The sequence below is a fragment of the Caenorhabditis briggsae genome, assembly GCF_000004555.2.
Source record: "Caenorhabditis briggsae complete genome, chrX, whole genome shotgun sequence".
NCBI classification, from domain to species: domain Eukaryota; kingdom Metazoa; phylum Nematoda; class Chromadorea; order Rhabditida; family Rhabditidae; genus Caenorhabditis; species Caenorhabditis briggsae.
Genome location: NC_013491.2, coordinates 18,536,629 through 18,558,771, shown reverse-complemented (window position 1 = coordinate 18,558,771; position 22,143 = coordinate 18,536,629). Strand labels below are relative to the sequence as shown.

Here is a 22,143-nt window from a genome sequence, read left to right as displayed (position 1 = left end):
TCGTTCTATTAGAGGTTTTACGGTATCTTGCTTTGTGTGGAAGGTATCAAAAAGTGATAAACTGATAAAATGTTTATCATAGAATCGAAATTATTTGTTAGTTGACAACGTTTTTATATCTTTGGCAGGAGCCGAGATAAATTGGCTCAAAGTTAGAAATTAGGAAAACAATCTGTTACAAGTTTCACGATTTATGCAAATTAAAATAACTAACGATTTTTTAAAGGCGTGCCAATAGTAAACTTACGGAACCATTTCCTTATCATGGTCAAAAAAGTAATAGTTATCAAAAAAAAAGAGCCAGCTGGGAAGACAACACCCTTTTTGAACTATGTTTCGCTCACTATCATGCCGGCTGCGTTGAGCGATTTCTTTTCTAGGTTATTGGATTTTTTCGTGGAAACAATTTTATTTCTTACGACATCATTCTTCATTTTTCTAATGATTATCTAATAACATTCAAAGTTAGTACCGCGAGACAAAAGCGACCAAAAACCTTATGTCGTCTCACGCCGCCGCACCCAATTGTTGTGACCTATAAAAAGCTAACGAAATTACAAAAACTATTCGAACGAATTAAACCAAATGAAGAAGAAGACGACACACAGCAACTGAGTCATTTCGCGAACGTTTAGAAAGCGGGGGGAAGAGGAAGCAAATTGGTGATGTCTACCTAGTTTACCCACCTAACGCCGTATATCTCTAAACGCCCTCTCCCCTCTGCATACACTCTCTCCAACGCGTCCCCTCCGCGCAAGCGTACTATTGATCGATTTTGGTCTGTTCTCAGTCCCCTCCTTGCATTCATTATTGTCTTCGTCGTCTCTGACGACGTGTTTTCTTCTTCTTTCCCAAATTAGTCATCGTTCTCTAGTTTTGTTTCAATTTTCTAGCGTGAAATCTCATTTTTATCTTTAAATTAAGCTCTGTTATTCTTTATTTTTGAGCAACAAGGTTACAACTTACAGACCGATGTGCACGTGATGATTTCAGCAAGGGAAAAATTCCCATGCTTCTTCTTATTCCGTACCTGTTTACATCTTCAATTCTTCCTTCAAATTCATACGCTAACAAATCATGCAAATTTCGAGTTTGAAAAGGTAAGTCCGTCGAAAAAGGCAGGCAAAAAAAATGGAGAGGTTGTGTGTGTGTGTCAAGGAGAAAAAATATAATCTGATTGAGTGGAGTAGAACAGAGTGACTGGGCAGTTAGTTTGAATTATGACTCAGATTAAAGAGTGACAACCTAGCGAATTTTTAAAAGGGGGTTTTTTCTCATTTTTTGTACTAAATCAAGAATGAAGATCAACTTTATATTCATTAAATTTTTTCAGTCGTTATCATCTTGCGAAAAACCATGTTACAACGGTGTCTGTCTAAACAAGGCGTGTGTTTGCTCTAAAGGATGGTACGGACAACAGTGCGACCATTGTTTTGGGCGGATAAGGTAAGAAAATCATACTTGTAAACCAAGTTTTTGCCAGGCCTTCGCGAACCCTGTCATAGTTTCCTTTAGAATTTATATTTTGTTTATTCCAACTAAAAAAGCTATGATAGAACTTGACGAGTATTACAAAATGGTACTATTTGGAAATCTGTATCTTTCCTACGAACAAAGTTACAAGTCATGAAGTGCCCGAGCCCGGCAGCGCCAGACTTTTCTGTTTTTGTTATGATTTGTCTGTGACTGTGTTCATAGACAAGTTACAAGTTTCCAGATAATATTATTTCGTAGTTCTCGTCGAATTCTATCATATCTGTATTAGATGGTCCAAAAATATAAGTTCTAGGTGGCAGAACCCGCAGAAACCCGGCAAAGGCTCAGTTTACAATTATCAAAAAATTGATTTAGCCAATCAATGAAAAATGTAATTCCAGGCTATCCGAAAACACTAGCTCCATAACTGACGGCCCTCTAGACTACAGCTCGTCAGCAAAATGCACATGGCTAATTGAACCGGAAAATGTAAGCAATGAAGAGATGAATATCCGTTTTCTTCTTCTCTCAAACTAGCCCGTTTTCCAGAGCACCACTCCACTCACAATCCGAATCAACAGCTTCTTCACTGAATGTGGATGGGATTATTTGTACATTTACGACGGAGACAGTGTCTATGGGAAGCAGTTGGCAGCGTTATGGTACGATGATTTAAATAAAAGTGCAAAAAAGAACGAGCTTTAATCTGACATCTTTCAGCGGAGAACAACCAGCACAAGAGTTCACAGCGGCATCTGGAAAAGCGTTGGTGCACTTTTTCAGCGATTTAGCCATGAATTTAAACGGGTTCAATGTGTCGTACGAGTCAAACAGTTGTGCGTACAAATGTTCAAATCATGGAACATGCACAGCTGGGAAGTGTATATGTGAGGATGGCTATAAAGGTAAGAACATGACACAGCGATTTTCGTTGAACATCATAGAAACAGGTTCCCAAACTATGATTCAGCATAGATAATCTATAATTTATCGAGAGAGGATGCCAACGAAAACGAACTACTGCCAAAAAAATATACAAAAACGTATTTTTCAGTGGATTTTGATCATTTTCAGGAGTCCGGTGTTCGGCTGTCAAGTTTTCGATGACTTTTAAAATTTTGGAGGGCGTAGAACTGATCTAGATTGAAAACTTTGCATTCGCAGATTTTTCTGGGAACTTTCAGCTTTCAGATATTTTCCAATTTCTAGAATACACGTGTTTTTTCACATTTTCTATACAAAACCAGGAAAAAGAAGCGTCTTTGAAAAATGGGCAAATATCTGAAAACTGGAAATTTTCAAAAACTTTTGTGGATACAAAGTTTTCAGTCTATGTCTGTTTTAGACCCTCTAACATCTTCAAAATGATCGGAAACTGGGCAATCGAGCTCCAGACCTGGAAATGTCAAAATAGCCAAAAATAGGAAAAAAAAAATCTACTATCAGCTTAAAATCACGTCATTGTAACTTTGTGGGTCAGTACCGGACAGAATCCATAATTCATCGAGATGATGATAACATAACCAACTAGCAATACTCGTTTCAGGTCAATATTGTGAGCATCACGTCTGCAAGCTAAACGGAAAATCAGCTGAAAATCCGTGTCACGAGGGTGAATGTGTCGATGGAAGATGTCATTGTCTCTCTTCGAACGTTCACGGAGAGTCTTGCCAAACACCAGTAACGTCTTCAGTCTGGGACCTCATTCATCCATCGAACGAGGCGCCAACTGGAAAAGCATCTCATGCCTCTGTCGCTATTGATGATACTGTTTGGACAATTGGAGGGGAGTATTTCGATGGTAGTCAGGATCCAAACAGCATCGATGTCTACAATGTAACAAGTAGGGAGTGGAGTAAACTTGAGGTGTCTGGAGATGTGCCGAAGGCTCGATTTGATCATACCGTTGTGAAGTACAAGAACAAACTTTACATGTATGGCGGAGTGACTAAAACTAAAAACCGTCATATCACAACTCAAGAAGCTACGAATGAACTATGGATCTTTGACATGAATACTAAAACCTGGACGGAGCAAAATCACAAAAACGAAACTATCCTCACAGCTCCATTTGCTGTTGCTGGCCATTCAGCACATGTGATAGGATCCGAGATGTTTGTAATTTTTGGATACAATCCTCTCTTTGGATTCCTACATCACGTGCAAATTTATAACTTTGAAACTGAGGAGTGGAGTGTAGCTAATACAAGTGATCACGTCTACGGTCGTTTCAAGCATTCTGCAGTGGAGTACACAACGCCAGCGGTGAGATTTTCAAACCACTTTACAAAACTCTAGTTTTGCATTTTCAGGGAACCACTTCGATATTAGTTTACGGAGGTAGCATGTGGAACAACACAATTACGGACAGCCTAATGCAATTTGACACCGCTGCCAAAAAGTGGACCAACCTGCCACAGTCGGGAGTGCAATTATATCTGCATACGGCGGTTTATCTCAACGGATTAATGGTCGTCGTTGGTGGACGCGGAGCGAATACGACGGCGGGAAGTAAGAGTGAATGCTTTTCGAATATGGTGCAGTCCTATGACGTTGGTAAGTGCGGCGAGGCGATTATCTCGAAGAGAAAAATTGAACGTCTTTGAATAAAAACTTAGAAATGAAAAAAAAATAACCGAAACCTTTTAGCGTGCAAGCAATGGTCTAATATGTCAACTGCGCCTGCTGAATTGAAACGATACGGTCATGTGTCTCATTTGATTGGACAGAAAGTTTACTTGCTTGGAGGGTACGATGGAAGAATGATGAACGATGTCTGGACACTTAGCCCAGCAAAATGTTCATCCACCACTCGTCCTGATGAATGTCGACTTGTTACTGATGGCACCAAATGCGTCTTCCTGGACAGTTCATGTGTTCCTTTTGACCCTACCGTCTCTTACAAAGCTTCATTCAACTCAGTGATCAAATCATCTGCTCCAAAGAACTTTGACGAATGCACAAATACTCCATTGAGGCTCGCCCTAAAAACTTGTGAAGAACAAACCGACTGTGTTTCCTGTGCTTCGAAGTCTGGATGCGGTTGGTGCTCATCTGGAGAGCAGTGCTTGCCAAATGAACAGGAATGTGTAGATGGACCAGTGAGTTTTGATATTTAGCATACCTGTGCCTTTGCCGCGCTTCAGAATCAATACTTTCAAACCAACTAATTAATATAGGATAGAACTCAACGAGTACTACAAAAAATACAAAATAGATATTACTGTGAAGACTGTATCTTGTCGATGAGCAAAGTTACAGACAGAAGAACCCCGAAAAAAAAGCCCGGACTGGCGTGGCGCTGGTGGGCTCGGTCATTTAAAGGCTTGTAACTTTGTTCTTAGACAAGATACAGTTTTTCAAACAGTATTATTTTGTATTACTTGTTGAGTTCTATTATATGTATGTAAATTAGTTGAAAAATGTTGAAAAAAAACTATAACATTGCGCGCGAAGGCCAGGCAAAGGTTCGGTTAACAAGTATGATATTTAGAACTCCTAACTGATTAATAAATTTTCAGGGAATGCTCACTTCCTGGGAAAAGTGTTCTCAACGGAACAGTGTTGCCACTCTGAGACCTTGCAATATGGAGAACAATTGCGGAAGCTGTCGAATCCTCCCACACTGCACATGGTATCCTATCGATAAAGCATCACCATGCGTGAGCAAAGAGGACTTGAGTATGTTGTTCAATTAGCAACAGTAATCCAACATTCATTCATTTCAGTCGCCGTTGTCTACGAGTATGAAACCAAGTCAGCGTTAGTGGATCGTAGCAAGTTCCTCTCCCCATCCCATTTCCCGTCCATAAGCCGTTCATTGTTCCGAAACACCACAGAATGTCCAATGCCGTGCGCCCAAAGAAGCAATTGTAGTAATTGTGTGGATTTGGATCAGTGCATGTGGTGTCCAAGTACAAATCGATGTCTCAATTTGGAAGCCTACACTCTTTCGTTTGCCTATGGACAGTGTCACTCTTGGGTGACATCCGGATCTGGAAATGTGCTGAAGAGGGTGTGTCAAGCAGGTAAATCTTGATACAATTTTCACTAAGTTTAAATACATACTGCTAGCCTATTCCGATTCTAAAACCTTCCTTTTTTCAGAATCAAGCGTCTGCGAGGAGCACAAAACTTGTGGCGAGTGTCAACGAGACCCTGGCTGTGGTTGGCTTGCCGATGACTCCAAAACTGGTCTTGGTCTCTGTACGCCAGGAGCTGCAACAGGACCATTGGAACCGAAGCCAGCAAACAGTGCCTGGTACTTCACAGATTGCCCAGCCTGTCAATGCAATGGTCATTCTACATGCGTCACATCCGTTGGATCATTCCCTCCAGTGACCATAGAAAAGTGTCAGACGTGTCAGAACAACACAACAGGCGCTCATTGTGAGCGTTGTGCTCCGGGATTCTATGGAGACTCGAGAAATGGTGGAATTTGTGCAAGTAAGTGTATTCTGTTTTAGAAGCACGTACTTCCTTTGGGTTGTAGCTTCTGGTCAGTAGTTAAAAAAAGGTTCGGCTTTTGGACGGATATTGGTCCGGTTCTAGTCGGAACTAGCCCGAAAACGGAGAGTTCCGGAACCTTGCCTTCCTAGAAACAAAACCTTGCCATTGGAACCTTGCCATAAGCTTGTCGGAGTTCGGTCGGCTTTAGTAGCAGTCTTATAGGGTTTTTCAGAAAAAAGCAAAATCATCAATTTGCTGCCGTCGTAAAAATCGAAAATTATAGAGTATTCTAGCCTATCCGCTGGATTTTCGAGATCATGTGGCTAGCGAGGTCCTTGCAGGAAACTCTATGTGCCTTTAATTTTGAGTTTGAGCTAGCAAATCGGTTCAACATTAAAGGCTTTTAGAGTTTCCTGTAAGGGTCTTGCACGGATTAGCCAAATGAGTAGAAAAGACTAGCGAATAGCCTAGAAAATTCCAGAATTTTTGATTTTTACGGCTGCAGCGAATTGATTTGCTCTGCATAAGAAAAAAAACAAGAAATGAACCCTAGATCATCAGAAAAATATTATAAGAAAAATTAAATTAGTATGATAATGTTATATTTTTAGGATGTGACTGCAACAGACAAGCAGACATGTGTGACGCACAATCAGGTCAGTGCTATTGCCGAACCAAAGGAGTCACTGGAGACCATTGTGACAAATGCGAGACGAAATATGTCGGAAATCCAAGAAATGGAACGCCGTGTTACTGTAAGTTGGAAACTCAACACTTTCCTAGGACAGGAGGTCCCAAGGTGAGACCGCCACCTTGGGAACGTTATTTTTTGGAAAAAGCCTAATTTCCCATCTTCAACTTTTCTATTTTCAGATGAGCTAGCTGTTGACTTCATTTTCACATTCAAACTGAAAAACGACGATAAAGACAATCATACGAGTGAAATCTATCTATACAGTGTTCCATATAAGGTAAGTCATCTCACCGGATTTCAAATAAATCAATTTTTATCACAGAAGGATACCGACGTGACGTTCCAAATCAGTTGCGAGTCTCCCAATGGACACAACACACTGGTTGCATTAAACATGACGTCTTCTTATGTGAACGGACTACCAGAACGAACTCAAACTATGATGGTAGACACGATTTGCGACTCCAAGGGATTCCGTCGTGTTTATGTTGCCTCGGATAAGGGTTATCCGTTCGGTCCCGATTCCAATACCACTTTCTTCGTCAGTTCTTTTTCTTGAAAATCATAAAAAAAATCAAAATATTATAATTTTAGGTACGCGTTTACAATTTCCAAACTCCAGTACAAATTGTTGTTAGCTTTGCTCAATCCCCGCCAATCAATTGGGTGTTATTCTTTGTCATATTTGCTGCGTAAGTTTTTATATCCAGTAACGGACAATATGATATGCAAAAACGCATTTTTCAGTTGATTTTTGGCTATTTTTCAAGAGCTTAGAACTTGGCTGTTCAGTTTCCAATGAATAGAAAATTTTTGAAGGCCTAAAACAAACCTAAATGAAAAACGTTGCATTCATAGAATTAGCTGTTTGCTGATTTCTAAAAAATATTTGTTTTTTAACAGTTTCAGTACAAAACCGGCCAAAAAATATACATATGAGGGATTTTTGTAAATTTTGGGTTTTTTGAAATTGCAGAAAGTAGTTAACCTGTATGTTTTTATATCAGCTTGCAATTTAGTAATTTATAGGGTGAAAATTGAAATTTCCCACTCATGTGTGCCAAAAAACGGGTGTCTTTTAGAAGAAAAAAACCATCAGCTGATGAACTGTGAGTTCAAAAAAATTCTGTGAAAGCAAAGTTTTCAATCTAGGTCTGATTTACATTCTCCAAAATTTTCAAAGTGATCCGACGAGCTCCAGCCTTCTGAAAGTAATGAAATGGGCTTAAAATCAACTGAACAAAACACATTTTTGTATATCTTATTGACCGTCACTTCATTTTTTTTTCACAAAAATACACACCCTATCGTTTTTCCAGGTGTTTCATAGTACTTTTGGTGGTTGCTGGTCTTCTTTGGATGATCAAAGTCCGGATTGAAGCCTATCGACGAAATCAACGACGGATAGATGAAATTGAACACGTAAGTAACCTGGAAAAAAAACTAGATTTTTATAATTTTTATTGCAGATGGCCAGCCGACCATTTGCCTCAACAAAAATGGAGCTGAGCATGCTGAGTCAATTCTCCTCAGCTGGTGGACCAACTCCACTCTCCATAGAACCTTGCCACAACTATCGAGCCGGTGTGTTCACCCTCGCGGTACGACTTCCGACCGGAGGAAAAGCAGTGACACCAAGTGGAACATCTGGTTTAGCCGTCGCTTCGTCTCTTTGTCTACTGACCCCTCAACAAGTCGGTGTACTTCAAGCGCAGGAGAACGGTGAAAGTAACAGCGGGCGAAAAAGTAATTTTCGCAACTTGTTAAGGCTAACGATACGACAACGTCCTAACGGTAATGATTAATCAAATCTTGAGTTTAAAAAATGTATTTCGATGAAAACCCCCATTCCAATCTAACCTCATTTTCTCTCCCCTCTAAATATATGTCATCTTTTTTCTGTCTCTTTCAAACTGTCGATCAATCAAATACTTGCATATGAAGATTACGAGTTGTTCTTTTTACCATTTGAAATTCTGTTTTTGCTTTGTATTCCTCTGTATTACCCGTCTCATTTTCTCTATGTTCTTTCTCAAACCTGATCAATAAACCCTTGTCAGCTGAATTTCAAAGTGTTTTATTAAACAAAAAGGTCTATAACAATAAGATCTAAATTTATTTCTTCTCGCTGCTCTTGCAACAGCACAGGGTCATTGAAAGAACAACTCCCAACAATTGAACGACGCAAAGGATCACACAAACTCCGACGATGGTGTTCAAGTAGCTGCTTACACTCTCGTAAACGGCATCAGCGCATCCCTACAAAATCAGTGATTACGGGATTATTTGAAAGTGATAATTCTCACTCGAGTGTTGATAAATTGAGCATAAGTGTTGAGTGGAGCTTGATTAAAAGTTCTTCCACAGTTGTTTGGATAGGAAAGCTTTCCATGCTCGTTACAGCAAGAAGATGGGACGCGTCCTGAAATACCTTTTCTTGAAATATAAGTTTCTTTCAAACCAGAGAGTCGTACCATAGCCAGTTCCCTTGTTTCCTCCAAATGCTCCAATTCCGTGTTCGATTCTTCCAGCATCTTCCTCGTTAATCTCGACCTGCGCAGCCGGTTCTGCGTCCCAACGAGCGCTGAGCCAATCGGTGTAGGTTTTTACTCCGCAACATTCAAACTACAAAAAATATATTTGGTAAACGTACGATAATACCGTAATCCTTCAATATGAGGGTTTTGCTACTTTAAATTTTAATTCAGTTTGTTTCGGTTACTGTCAAAGATATGAACAAGTTGTCTGCTAATAAATTATTTGTGATACTAAAAAATCTATTAGTTGACAGATGTTTGTTATCTTTCACAGGAACCGAGTTGATTGTGCACGTTAAATGTGGGCTTCAAAAAAAATACGGTAAAATTGTACGAAATTTGTGAGTTTGAGTAGGTAAAAAGACATAAAAATTTGGAATGTAAAACATTTGAAAACAGTGATTCGATTGTTTCTATAAGGTCACTACCACAAACAGTGTGGCCATATATAAAAATAGACTTTCAAAAAAATAGTTTGATGGCTTATTCAGGGGGTCAAATGCTATGAAAATAGATATGGCTTGAATCTGATGATTATGTCTTAGATTTTATCAATCTCGATTTTTATTCTAGTTTGATGAAATTTAGTTTTCTCACATTTTCATTTTCAAACAATTTTACTCTGAACAGGAATAATATCACCGTAATACCTGTAATAATAGGGCCACCTAACTTTTAATTTTGATCCATTTTATCTCGGTCCTTGTCAAAGATACACAAAGTTTGTCAACTGATAAATTGTGTTTCATATTATTGCATACATTTTATCAGTTGACTCGTTTTTTTATATCTTTTACAGTATCCGAAATAATGAGCTCAAACATCGTGGGGCCCTTCTATTACAGGTTTTATGATATTTTCCAATCTCTCATTTATTCCCATTTCTCACTTGCTCTTGAACGGTGTCGAATGCATTCTTGAACGCGGTTTCCGATGAGTAGCGGTTTCTGATCGTGTCGTACATACTGCTTTCCACATAGTGTTTGACGTGTTCTTGTTTGTGGAAAAGTGTGACAGCAGCTGCCAGTTCGAGGAAGAACGCAATAATCAGTATGCAGCAGAACTGAAGTGTGAAAATAACACATTTTTATATGCATCTCATCTTTATAAATGTGTTTTCTGCGGTGTGCAGGAGAAACTTACGAAGGCAAGAGCGCATTGATTCATTCGCCATGCTCCAATACATCCGAAATATCCGACAAGAATGATAATTGCACCGGCTCCAACAAGAAACCAACCAACATACCGGAAAGCACCTAGAAAAATTGAAGGGATCCGGTAAGAAATCCTTATTTGTGGGGAAGGGAGGGGGGATAAAAATCAAATACCTGGATGAGTGGAATGAAGAGCGAAGAAATCTGAAGCCGCCGGATCAAACAAGAGCCATATTCCAAGACCAAAGACTACGACACCAGATAGCTGAAAAACCAGATATCAAAAAAATAATTATCTCAAATCTGGAATACAGTAAGATTTGCAAAAAAAAACGTATTTTTCAGTTGATTTTCAGATATTTCGACTATTTTCAGGAGTCTGAAATTCGGATGTCGAATTTCCATTTTGAAATTTTTGGAGGGTGTGAAACAGATCTAGATTAAGAGCTTTGCCTTCATAGAATTTTTTGGAAATCACTAGTTTTTCAGATATCAGCCATCTTCTGGAAGACAATTGTTTTTTTTTCATTTTTTCCATACAAAGGCGGCCGAAAAGGGAGATCTTTCAGAAATCGGGAAATAGTTGAAAATCTGAAAATTTTTGAAAATTTCTGTAAATGCAAATTATTCAATGTAGGTCTATTTTACATCCTCTAAAATGTTCAAGGTGATGGGAAACTTGAAAGCCGAGTTCGAGACTTTTGATAACGGCAAAAATAGTCAAAAATCAATTGAAAAAATAATTTTGTATACTTTAATGTCCGGTACAGTAAGTTTTCGATATTTTAATTATTAAACACTTTGGTTTTTCATATATTTGAGTGTTTGCAAATAATTTGGTGCGTACAAAACTATCGGACTCATTGGGGTACTAAGCAATTAAGGGGTACAAAATCCTCAAAACGGGGGTTTAAAATACATGAGAAACTCAAATTTCGTCCCCCCCCCCCCCTCCCATGTGGATTTTGTACCCCTAAATCACTTCGTACCCTCTTATATCCCCAGATTGTTGTGCTCTCCGAATTATATTATTTTTCATCTAGAAAGTATTTTGCACCTAAAAAGTTCCAACATAATTAAATTCAAAAAAATAAAATTCTTCCAAAGGATTACTGTACTTACCCAAAACGCAAAGTTGAATAAAAAAGTTACAATACGCAGCGCATTCACGCAGGAACCCATTTTGCTCTGCGAATGTTGATTGAAAAACAGAAGGAAAGCATGTGTGGGCGTGCCATTTGTCTGACAGGAGAGAAGAAGAAATACTGACGATTGTGTTGCTGTCGCGCTGCTGGCCCATGCTTGCCTGCGCTTCTCCGGGCTCCTGGCTCCTTCAGGCTCTCAGATCATTCTGAAGATACTCGCTTCTTTTTCTTTTCTCGGCTCTTCTTCCTCTCCTCATTTTTCTCCGCTTGTTTCTTTAAACCTTCTATCTTCAAATCCTGGAACGACTCAATTCCACTTGGTTGAGTGAAACAGGGTTTTTCCACAAAGTTTTACGATGTCAACATGGAAAAGATGAGAGTAGAAAAAAGAAGAAGAAACAACGAAAAAAGAGATATACCTGAAGAGAGAAAGAAACGTGTGTATGATGATGTATGAAAGGTTGCGTAGAGTGGGAAAGTGACAAATGGCACATAATGATTGGACACCAAGAAGTCACCCAAGTTCTAAAAAAGTTGAAGAATCTGTTTTCCGGAAAAAGGGGAACAAGTTTTTTTTTAGAAAAAAGATGGATGTCGTTTCTCGAAGAACCTTCTCCAAATTTGTTTACAAAATTTTCAGGGAGCTCAAACAACGTATAGATGTTTTCTAGAATAACTATTTTTGGCTACTCTGGTTTTTGAATGTCTGAGCAGAAAAAATGTTCCGGAAAAAGTACTTGTTGCTTCGAAAAATTATTAGGACATTCAAATTCGAGATGAAAATTTCAAAACAATGCATAGATGTATTTGACAGCAGCAGAAGACACACAATTCGTGTCAGTCACATATCGCAATGTGATGCATACAAGATTAAGAAAGCGGAATTGGATTATGGCTTACATCATGGTTTGAATGTTTCATGAATCTGTCTTCAAGGGAATGATATTAGAGTAATCAATGTTAATTGAAATTCTTTGTTTCTTAATTGACAACTGATTTATAAAAATGAAAAAAAAAACATCTGAAAAAGAATCTTCAAACAGTTTTATAAAATGATAGGACGAAAAAAAGTTCAAAATGTTGTCCCTATTTGCTCTATCAGGGCCGACCAGGGATGTGGTTTTACTTTAACTAATTTTACGAATTTCACAGACTAAAAAATTTTTTGATACTCAAGATTTCAAAAGTGTTGTAAAGTGAAATTTTTAGAGCGAAAAAAAACAATGATTTTTTTCATTATATTCGTTCAGAATCGGCAGTATTCGAATCCATTTTTATGCACTAGACCTATTTTTGGAATATTTTTTGTGGATCGTTTGCGACGTTTTTTAAATTAAAGTTTGTTCCAAAAATATTTAAGAAAATACATGAAGCTCATCAAAAACATTAGGTTATACAGTTTTAATATTTGTACAACATTTCAAAGTTTTTTTTTGATAAAATTACTGCTTTCTTTAGTTTTTACGAATTTTACGAATTTTTTGAATATTACGATTTCACAAAATTCCTTAAATAAAACTTTTACATCCCTTATCTCTCCATTCTCTCCACGCTTTATCTCTCCATTCATAATCTCCCTGGAATTTCTTCATTACCACGAAACCAATTGGTTTAGATTTATCTTGGCTGTTTCTTTACTGGGGGGACCAACAAGAAAGATTTGGAGAAAAATTCGGGGGGTACAATGATTCGGGGGTACAAGGGGGTACAACTGATTTAGGGGTACGAAATTGGTGATTCGGGGGTACAAAATTCGTGGGTACAACGATTCGGGGGTACAATCTACCAATGATTCTGGGGTACAACCCATTTCATTTAGGGGTACAACGTTCGTGATTCGGGGGTACAATTTTTTTGAGGGAGTTTCTGAATTCCTGAATTTCGGAGCTTGAAAATCTCAGAATTATTAGAATTTCAGGACTTTGTAATTCCAGTATTTCGGAATCTGAAAATTTCGGATCTTCAGAATCTGAGAATCTGAGAATTTCCGAATTTCAGAACTTCAAAATCTCAAAGTTTCAGGACGTCAGAATCTCAGTATTTCGCAATTTCTGAACAAAAGAACAATGTGACAATGAGAAGTGAAAAATTTCTGTCGTCCTAAATTCCCAGATGCCGAAGCACTGAAATTCCAAAGTTCTGAAATTCTCAGATTCTCAGATCCTGAAGTTCCGAAATTCTCATATTCCGAATTCTGGAATTCCAAAGTTTTGAAATTCTGAAATTTCGAAGTTTTGAAGTCCTGAGATTCTGAAATTCGGAAATTTTTAGATTCTCAGATTTTTAAGTTTCAAAATTTTCAGATTCCTAAATACTGGAATTCCAAAGTTCTGAAATTCTAAGAATTCTGAGATTTTCAAGCTCTGAAATTCAGGAATTCAGAAACTCCCTCAAAAAAAATTGTACCCCCGAATCACAAGCGTTGTACCCCTAAATGAAATGGGTTGTAGCCCAGAATCATTGGTAGATTGTACCCCCGAATCGTTGTACCCCAGAATTTTTGTACCCACGAATTTTGTACCCCCGAATCACCAATTTTGTACCCTTAAATCAGTTGTACCCCCTTGTACCCCCGAATCATTGTATCCCCCCCCCCCCAACCCCCCCGAATTTTTTGCCGAAAGATTTCTGTTGTCTTACACTCCTGTGCCTGCCGCCCACATGCATGGAAGATTACACTGATGTCATCCTTCTCGAGCCAACCTTCAATAGAACAGATGTGTTTTGTGTTTCTTCTCCTCTCACATACCCTTCTCGACTCATCGAAAAATTTTTACTATTTTCATGTGACTTTGACTTTTATAAATCTTTTCTTTCTTTTTTTAAGGTTGAATCGTGCTGATTTTAGAAGCTATGGATCGCACACAAGCTTTCGAAAAGGCGAAAAGTCTGGCGGAAGCCGGAACACTTGACGAAGCATTCGAAGCAATTGAAAAGTACACTTCTGAGGATGGAATTGAGTATACGCTTCCAGAAATGCAAATCATAAATATTATTGTGTGTGAAAAATTGACAAGGTTGTTTTAAATTTTTATTTTGAAATGTTATAATTGAGAAATTTTAGTTGCTCATTCGAAGAGAAAAAAGACGCATGTTTCCAGTGTCTGCCGCTGTTAGAAGGTGTCAAAATGGTGTGAGTTGATTTTCAAGTTATGTATAAACAATTTTTGTGATAAAACAAACGAGAGAACAAGAGGGATAACATGTGTCATATTGGTCCCATCACCGGAATTCTCTTCTTTCCAATGTTTTCGAAAAGTATTTCAGCAAATCGGCAGAATGGCTGGAACTTTACATTGACGCTGTGTACGATGTATTCAGCAAACTGAGTAGATATGCCAGAGATGAGGAGCGAAATGAAGTGTGGAATCGGATCAAGGAAATCTACTATGAGCTCACACTGGCAGCCAAGAAAGTTTGGAAGGAGAAAAATGCTCCAGGAGGTTTGGAAGTGTATGTTAGTTATGCGAAATTGGTGAAAAGTTATCTGGATGTGGCGGATGAAGATTCTTTCAAGGTAAGAAGATCTCGTTTTTGTGTTTTTTTTGTCAATTTTTTTTATTTTCAGATCTGTGAGACATACGCCAAAGAAGCGAAATTCGTGGGGAAAGGAACCCTGGAAGATGAGGATTTTAGAGATGCCAAGAAATCGATCGATACTATCAACAAGATGATCACAGATGCTAAACATGAGAAGGAGCTGATTCAAGATTCCGACTAGAATCTATTTTCAAATAATCGTTGAGTTCATATCTGGTTCTCTGCATTTCCACATTTTCCCCCGTGTAAGTGACTTTCGTTTTCTCAATTGTATTTTCATTTTTTTCTTTTTATTTTCATTTTTCAGTAATTTTCTTGTTTTCAATAAATACACAAATTATTCTTAATACTCCGTTAGTTTCTTGGCTTGTTCGTAATTCCTTCGTTTGTATTTTGGCCAGAAGAATACAACGAACGACATTATCAGCACTGATATACATCCAAGCCAGATGAGGAATGGCCCTGGAATAGATAAGTCAATGAAATATAGAAAAACCAATTTTTTAGTCGATTTCCGGCATTTTGACCTTTCTCAGGAGTTCATAGCTTGACTGTCAAGTTTCCGAGCGCTTTGAAAATTTCGGAGAGTGTAAAACAAACCTAGATTGAAATACTTGCGTTCACAGAATGTTCTAAACTTCCTACAGGTTTTGTGAATGCATAGTTTTTAATCTAGACTTGTTTTACACTCTCCGAACCTTTCAAAATAATTGGGAACTTGACAGCCGGGCTCCAGTCTCCGGAAAATTGCCAAAATCATTCGAAAAAAACAGTACTGTATGATTTTGGCTTTGAACTAAACTCACATTTCCAAGTAAGAACCGTATGAATCTGATCATTCTGATCAACGCATGTCTGAATTGCTGTGTCATGTGGGTCCGGCTTTCCAACCGCTAAATTCGTCATTATCACATAAAATACACCCTGGATTTGTCCGATCATGATGATTAGTCCCGTTGATGTGGCTTCTGCTACTGGGAACGTCGCTTCGACTCCCATTTCTAGCCCGATTGGATAGATGGAGAATCCGGCAGCTCCGAACACGAAAATTGATAAAATTACCCACCACTCCACGTTTTCGTAGTTAATGCAAATTGATAAGGATGCGGCTGCAACGCCGGCTACACAGAAGGATACTTTCATTACCTGGAAAAATGTTAGAATTGTTCTCTAGACGTCATATAAAGTATTTCCGGCCATTTTCACCATTTTCAGGAGACTGGAGTTTTAGAATACTCCTAGTTTCAGTCATCTCTCGATTTTTGAACGACACCTGCTTCTTCACATTTTCAGTACAAAAATAAGCCAAAATAGGTGTCTTTCAGAAATCAGCAAATATACAAATTTTAGCTTGCAAGTATTAAACTGCAAGCTGATTTCTGAAAACTAACAAATTTAAATAAATCCTGCGACCTTCAAAACTAAAAATCGCAAAACATCCATATGTGCGGCGGGAGGGGTATCAATCAGTTATTTTAGTATTTGTCCGAATCTAAGATTCCAGCCCTATACTTCACTAACTTTCTCAAACTCTCCCCATTTGTCCACAATGATTCCACTGATTGCCGCACCAACAAGTCCGGACATAATCAACAATGTACCCATTCCTCCGTTAAATGTTGGACTGTATCCCTTGACACATAGTGCTGGTTGCAAATTATTGTACAGCGCATTGAAAAGACCAATTCCACCTCCTGAAAAATGCTTTTTGATGGTTGATGGACATCTCAACCGGTAGCAGGGGAAGTAAATGCCATTAGGGTGTCAAATGAATCAGGAACTAGAAACTGAGAGCTGTCAGGAAACTGTCCTTTGATTTTGTGACAATTTAGAAAAAAAAGGAAAGATTTTAATCTCCAAAATCATTTTTCAAATGTATTGTTTAGTCTTAGGAATTCGTGATTCCGTGACCAAACGAACTTCGACCCTTTGTATTGGGTAAAAATTGACTTGTATCTTAAGAAATGATTACAAAATGCCTCTAGCAGGTCAAAAATTGTAACTTACCCAAACAAATGGAAAGCACAATGAAGGTTTTTGATTTGAAACACATGATGACTCCTTTTAAAAATGGTGGAGCTTGTACATCGATATCTCGAGAGGGTGTAGCTGGCGTTGGAGGCTTAGATTTGTTGATAAAAATTGAGAGAATGACTGGGATCAGGGCAACAGCAGTGACCGCAATATTCTGAAAATTTAGGAATTTTCGTCACTTTTTTCTAGACTTTTTGTTACCATATTAAAGAAATTATTCGGGGTAGTCTTATTGACAAAAACTGGAGCCAATGAGTACATGACAGCGATTCCAATAGGATTTGACATCGATGACAATGTATTAGCTATGGCTCTTTCGTTATCCGCAAACCAATATGCTGCCAGTTTGGTCGGCAGGAACATAACGAAGGGTTGGGCGAACGCAGCAACAGCTTGACCAGTGATAGCAATTGGAAACCTAAAAATTCCTCTTTTTCTTAACTTCCCAATTTTTGAATTGATAAAATACCGTATAGATGGATCGATAAATGTTCCAGAAGCAACTAATCGAATGATGTTCCCAATGAAATTCGCCCAGGTTCCAATGTGATACTGAAATTTTTCAAGATAAGCATCAAACGTATTCTGACCGTAAAACCTGTAATATAAGGGCCTTTGACATGGACCGAGAAAAATTGGCTATCAGTAGAAAGCTAGGGGGTCCTTCAGGTTAAACGTTATTTTTAATATGTATTACCGCGGATCTCAGTCCAAACTTGTCAATCCACCAGCAAGCCAAAAATCCAACAGGAATTGAAAGCACCATGAAAATTACATTAAAAAATAGTGCTGCATTTGAATTACTGTAGTAGTCATTTGTGTAGAAGGTAATTGCAGCATATGTGATCCATGTCTAAAGCTTATCAATATTTATGCATAAATCTTCTAAGAATGATTTATTAATATCATCTTTTTTGTGATTTAGACAGCCCGTCGTCTTCGCCGATTTCTAAAGAAGTGTTTTCATTTTCGTGGAAAACGAGTGTATAGTGACGATATATAATTTTTACAACAGAAGATAGTATAGGGTGTTTTTGTGTTAATTTGATATTTGCTTCTGTGATATTTGATACGCAATGACGAGAAAATGAAAATTGAGTCTATTTAAAGAAAGTCGAAAGTCCTTGATTGTTTTCATCGTCTGGGAAGATTTTAGGAACAAAAGATGTCACATATAAGAGATTTGTGGAAAAAAACGTTGTGAACTATTTTTGAGGTTGTGAAAATTCATTTTTTGCAGTATACCGTACCGGTCAATATAATATACGAAAACATATTTTTGGTGAATTTCTGCCATTTTGATCATTTTCTGAAGTCTGTAGCTCGGCTATCAAGTTTTCGATCACTTTGAAAACTTTGGAGAATGTGAAACAGATCTAGTCTGAAAATTTTGCGCTTACAGAATTTTTCAAAAATTCCTAGACTTTTGAAAGAGAGCCAAGCGCCAGACCTCTGAAAATGGTGAAAATGGCCAAAAAACACATAAGGGGGACCCTCATGTGATTTTTCTCGATCAAAAAATTTTTTTTGAGTTTTTTCGATCTTTCTTGACCAAACAGACAAACAATCCGAAAATACGAGAAAAATTGGAAAAATTGAATTACGAGCTCAAAATTTGGCTCAAAAATACAGGATTTCTAATACCGGGGCCGGGTCTTGAAAATTTCCGCAAGCCCGGCCCGGCCCGGAATTTTACAATTGTGTGTTTTTTTTTAATTTTGTGGACCAGAAATTCATTTTTTCAAACTCACATTTCCATTTGAGAAGTTGATCATACTAACAGCCAATAAATAGACCCATCGCTTCGCATAAACACGATATTCTTCATTTAAAGGTGTCGTTATCATTATGAACGGTTCCGTTTTTTATCAGCTGAACGCCACTATTGCATTTGTGGCAGAATCACAATTTCTGTAAGATGAAAGTCTAGACGATTTGAATATTCAACAAAAGAAAATTGAGGAATAGAGGCACGAGGGAAGAATGAAGCGTGGTTTTTGGCTTGTTTCTGACCGATCTCTGACCAACAATCAGTCTTTTTATCAGGAGGAAGGCATGCCATGTTGCCAAGGTGGTGTTTGCAGTTTGATAGCAAAAAAAAAAAAAGTTTGATAGCAAGTGTACTTCGAGCAAAATTTACTGGAATACTTGAAAAAAAAATTTTTTTGCTGGTCACAAAGCATGCGAGTGGCCAGAAAGGTTGGGTAGAAAATCATAAATAATAGTTAAACATTTTTTCTGTTGCTGATAAAAGGATTATGATTATAGAAACATGCACTAATCTCAGGAAGAAAATGAATATGGTGAAAAAATTGTTGAAAAAGTTTTAGAGAGGGCAAAGGTGTCTTCAAAAGAATTTTCAAAGAATGGGAACCACTAGGCAAAGTTTTTAAAAATGTTCATCAAATGATTGGAATACGAAAAAAAAAGTGTGATTCTATTTTTTGTTACTGAACTTTTTTGGAAAAGTAACTAGCAAACAAATTTGACAAAAATTTTTGAAAAGAAAAACTAGATATTGCAAGAAGAACGCTATCTCTAGTGATACGTTATTGGACTGCTGGCCTCTTTCGAGTAATTGAAAATGATGAACGTTCATAGGTTTTTTGGGTGGGGTCAACTGACAGAGTGATTGAAGACGCCAAATTAAAGTGATTCGATTTTTTTTCGAAGAGAATATGACCGTCACATTTTCTTGAACCCAAAATGGTGGTGGGGTTTTGATTTTGACCTTTTCTGACAACTAAAACACAATCGAGTCTTTGGGAATGATCAAAAACTATTAAACGACACGAAAAGAGAGGTGAAATGATTTTGAGCCGAATTATAAGTCGTCAGTAATGACAATGAGACATTTATTTACACTTTTTTTCGTAGACTAGAACATTCTTGACGCCTAGAAACGTCTAGTTGAGGGGTGACTGGGATTTTTCAACAAAAAAGAAATTAAAAACGAACCGTAAAACCTGTGATAGTAGGGCCCCTCGTCTTTGATTTTGATTTTTCTCAGCTCTTTTTAAAGTTGTAAAAAAATGGTCTAGTAATAAATTTGTTCCGGTTTTATGTTAAAAAATTTGGTTAGTTGATAACATGTTGATATCTTGCATAGAAATTGAGATAATTGAGCTCAAATTCAACAGTTTGAGAGCCCTACATTACAATTACAGGTTTTACGGTATTTAACTCAAAAAAAACGTGAATCTTGAAAAAGTTTGGCAAACTTGATAATTGGTCAGTGATGCACGAAGTGCCACTGCACTGAAAATAAGCGTTATCAAGGAGAACGAAATGATCATAAAATTCTTGAAACTCGATTTTTCGGACAAAATACACTACAATTAGTATTAAATTAATCAATTTCTGATTTTTAAGGTAATCCTTGCAACAAACACATATGCACAAAAAGCAATATCAATGCAAATGTGTTTTTAGCTACAGTACCGGTAATTAAGATATACAGTGGCGAATGTTAGTGTGTCCCTCTATACTTTTGTTTATAACTTTGCTCAAACTTGTCCGATCATTGAAAACTTTTTTGTTAAATGTAGCTGGGTTTCCAACAAAACGTTGTATAAGTTTTTTGAAACTCAATCAATTCTTATGTCTTCTGAATCTTCACAGACGTGACAATGACTCCAGATGGAAAAAAAATTCCGTCAGAATTTTTTAAAGGATTGACTTTGTAATGAAAAATGTTTTGTGTAGATCAAATATATACCAAAAAAATTGGAGCGGTTTGGAACACATGCTCTTGAGATGTGTTCACTAGAGCATAAAAGGTATGGTTCAGGAGTTTGGCTATAATTCGGCTCAAAATGATCCAAAATTGTTCACATTTTGAGAGAACGTGTGTCCTTAATTGTTCTACAATATAAATACAACGTTGTATTTTGGGAACAAAAATTTTTCATAATTTTTTCATTTTTATGTACCGAAAACTAGCTATGTATTATGAAAAATTTTTCTTCCCAAAATACAAAGATTTGTATATATGTTGTAAAGCAGTTTAAAACACACATTCTCTCGAAATTCGACTCCTGAACCATACCTTTTATGCTCTAGTGAGCACATCTCAAGAGCATGTGTTCCAAACCGCTTAAAAATTTTTTGGTATATATTTGATCGACACAAAAAATTTCCAAAGCCAATCTTTGGAAAAATTCTGACGGAAAATTTTTTTCATCTGGAGTCATCGTCACGTCTGTGAAGATTCAGAAGACACAAAAATTGATTGTGTTCAAAAAAACTTATACAACGTTTTGTTGGAAACCCAGCTACATTTAACAAAAATTTTTCAATGATTGGACAAGTTTGAGCAAAGTTATAAACAAAAGTACAGAGGGACACTCACTAACGTTCGCCACTGTATGTCATTTTGACCATTTCCAGAAATCTGGAGCTCGACTGTCAAGTGACCGATTACTTTGAACATTTTGGAGAATGTAATACAAGTCTATATTGAAAACTTTTCATTTCCAGAATTTTTTGAAATTTTCAATTTTTTCAGTTTTTTGCCAATTTTTGAAAGACTCCTGTTTTTCACTTTTTCAGTACAACGCAATTCAAAAAGAAGTTCTTTTTGAAATCGGCAAATAGCTGGAAAACTAAGAATTTACGAAAACTTCTGTGAATGCAAAGTTTTCAATCCATGTCTGTTTTACATTTTCCCAAAGTTTCAAATTAGTTAGAACCTTGACACCCGAGCTCCAGACTCCTGAAAATGGTCAAAATGGCCAAAAATCTACTGAAAAACCTGTTTTCTATATCTTATTGACTAGTACTATTTTCAAAAACAGCAAAGTAACATAAGCAAATATAAGATTAGTTATTACAAAAACAAAAAACTCACCAAAACTAAAATATGCCATCGAGAACCTCTCTCACCTCAACCAACCGTTTTTGTTTGCCAATAAGAGACCCCTGCAGTGTGCCACAAAAAAATCAATTATCCTTTCAGCTGTCTTCTTTTTCTAGCTTTCAATCGCTTCCAAAGGCTGAAAAACTGAATATTTTAGGCTGAAAACCTGAACTCACATAAATGTAAAAGCAACTAATAGCTTACCATCTGTTGGCTAATTTAGTGTGAACGAACAACCAATAATTATTGGTGCAAA

At 37.3% G+C, this 22,143-nt stretch overlaps 4 protein-coding genes across 4 annotated transcripts; 2 read left to right on the top strand and 2 right to left on the bottom strand.

Moving 5' to 3' along the window:
• Positions 1 to 983: 983 nt before the first annotated feature.
• Cbr-tag-53 lies at positions 984 to 8,424 on the top strand (the record flags this gene model as incomplete). Its single annotated transcript, XM_045240520.1, has 17 exons — positions 984 to 1,100; positions 1,334 to 1,446; positions 1,878 to 1,965; positions 2,026 to 2,138; positions 2,197 to 2,381; positions 3,023 to 3,741; positions 3,789 to 4,032; positions 4,126 to 4,577; positions 4,998 to 5,157; positions 5,205 to 5,504; positions 5,584 to 5,918; positions 6,028 to 6,138; positions 6,537 to 6,680; positions 6,765 to 7,160; positions 7,214 to 7,311; positions 7,939 to 8,041; positions 8,089 to 8,424. The coding sequence occupies 17 exons, from the start codon at positions 984 to 986 to the stop codon at positions 8,422 to 8,424; spliced, it is 4,014 nt and encodes a 1,337-aa protein (XP_045093499.1).
• A 310-nt stretch (positions 8,425 to 8,734) lies between these two features.
• Cbr-tsp-8 lies at positions 8,735 to 11,492 on the bottom strand (the record flags this gene model as incomplete). The annotated part of the gene is made up of 7 exons (XM_002645798.1): positions 8,735 to 8,878; positions 8,926 to 9,041; positions 9,094 to 9,244; positions 10,046 to 10,219; positions 10,300 to 10,412; positions 10,485 to 10,575; positions 11,433 to 11,492. 7 exons carry the CDS (start codon positions 11,490 to 11,492, stop codon positions 8,735 to 8,737), a joined length of 849 nt encoding a protein of 282 aa, XP_002645844.1.
• A 2,816-nt stretch (positions 11,493 to 14,308) lies between these two features.
• Positions 14,309 to 15,176, top strand: CBG07579 (the record flags this gene model as incomplete). Its single annotated transcript, XM_002645799.1, has 4 exons — positions 14,309 to 14,472; positions 14,520 to 14,588; positions 14,723 to 14,972; positions 15,024 to 15,176. The coding sequence occupies 4 exons, from the start codon at positions 14,309 to 14,311 to the stop codon at positions 15,174 to 15,176; spliced, it is 636 nt and encodes a 211-aa protein (XP_002645845.1).
• A 162-nt stretch (positions 15,177 to 15,338) lies between these two features.
• On the bottom strand, positions 15,339 to 18,788 carry CBG07580 (the record flags this gene model as incomplete). Its single annotated transcript, XM_045240519.1, has 9 exons — positions 15,339 to 15,457; positions 15,802 to 16,141; positions 16,517 to 16,689; positions 17,003 to 17,183; positions 17,231 to 17,447; positions 17,499 to 17,581; positions 17,727 to 17,882; positions 18,502 to 18,571; positions 18,781 to 18,788. 9 exons carry the CDS (start codon positions 18,786 to 18,788, stop codon positions 15,339 to 15,341), a joined length of 1,347 nt encoding a protein of 448 aa, XP_045093498.1.
• Between the last annotated feature and the right edge of the window lie 3,355 nt (positions 18,789 to 22,143).